Source organism: Malurus melanocephalus, unplaced genomic scaffold (genome assembly GCF_030028575.1).
Source record: "Malurus melanocephalus ecotype Western Australia unplaced genomic scaffold, MMel_1.1 scaffold_354, whole genome shotgun sequence".
NCBI classification, from domain to species: Eukaryota; Metazoa; Chordata; class Aves; order Passeriformes; family Maluridae; genus Malurus; species Malurus melanocephalus.
This window is the reverse complement of record NW_026623586.1, coordinates 738,923-739,989: the sequence shown is the minus strand read 5'-3', so window position 1 is coordinate 739,989 and position 1,067 is coordinate 738,923. Positions and strand designations below refer to the sequence as shown.

The following is a 1,067-nucleotide window of genomic DNA, read 5'->3' as shown; positions in this document are numbered from 1 at the left end:
TCAGAGTATTCTATGATTCTGTGTAGATCTTGTGATATGATTATAGAGATGAACACCTCTCCCATGAAGAAAGGCTGAGAGAACTGGGGTTGTTCAGCCTGGAGAAGAGAACCCTGGGGAGATCTTAGAGCCTCGGTCTTATGTGGCTGCAGAGGTTGAGTCAGATATTAGGAAAAATTTCTTCACAGAAAGAGTGATTAGACATTGGAACAGTCTTCCCGGTGAGGTTGTGGAGTCATAATCCCTGGAAGTGTTCAAGGAATGACTGGACATGGAATTCAGTGCTGTTGTCTGGTTGACAATGTGGTGTTTGGTCACGGGTTGGACTCACTGGTCTCAAAAGTGTTTTTCAACTTAAATGACTTTGTGATTCTGTCAAATGGCCTCAAGTTGTGCCAGGGGAGGTTTAGATTGGATATGAAGAAATAAATTCTTCATGGAAGGGGTGGTCAGGCAATGGCACAGCTGCCCAAAGCAGTGATGGAATCACCATCCCTGGAGGTTTTCAACATGTGTAGATGCAGAACTTGGAGATACAATTTAGGGGGGATCATGGCAGCACTGTGTTAACAGCTGGATTCAGTGATGCCACAGGTCTTTTCCAACATAATTCTGTGAATCTGTAAAGGGGCTCCAAGAGGTGTAGAGGGACTTTGGACCAGGGCATGGAGTGACAGGACAAGGGGCAATGGCTGTAAGTTGAAAGAGGGCAAGGCTAGAAGGGGTATTAGAAAGAAATTGCCCCCTGTGAGGGCACAGGCTGTCCAGAGAACCACAGAATAAGCTGAGTTTGAAGGAACCCACAAGMAYCATCCAGTCCAACTCCTGGCCTTGCACAGGACCATCCCCAACAATCCCACCTTGTCTCAGAGAGATTGTCCAAGTGCTTCTTGAGCTCTGTCAGGTTTGGTGCTGTGACCATTCCCTGAGGAGCAATTCTAGTGCTCCGGGAGAAGAACCGTTTCCTGACATCCAACCTTCACCCTCCCCTGACACAACTCCAGGCCATTCCCCCAGGGTACCATCCCTGGCCACCACAGAGCAGAGCCCAGCGCCTGCCCCTCCTC

At 48.7% G+C, this 1,067-nt stretch overlaps 1 protein-coding gene across 1 annotated transcript in view; it reads left to right on the top strand.

Annotated features, from left to right (window-relative positions):
- The first annotated feature begins 688 nt into the window (after positions 1–688).
- Positions 689–1,067, top strand: part of LOC130580683 (XK-related protein 6-like) — a 52,648-nt gene continuing 52,269 nt past the window's right edge. Inside the window, exon 1 of the mRNA XM_057378332.1 lies at positions 689–694. Within this exon, the coding sequence (XP_057234315.1) occupies positions 689–694 (6 nt within the window). The remainder of the gene's footprint in view (positions 695–1,067) is intronic.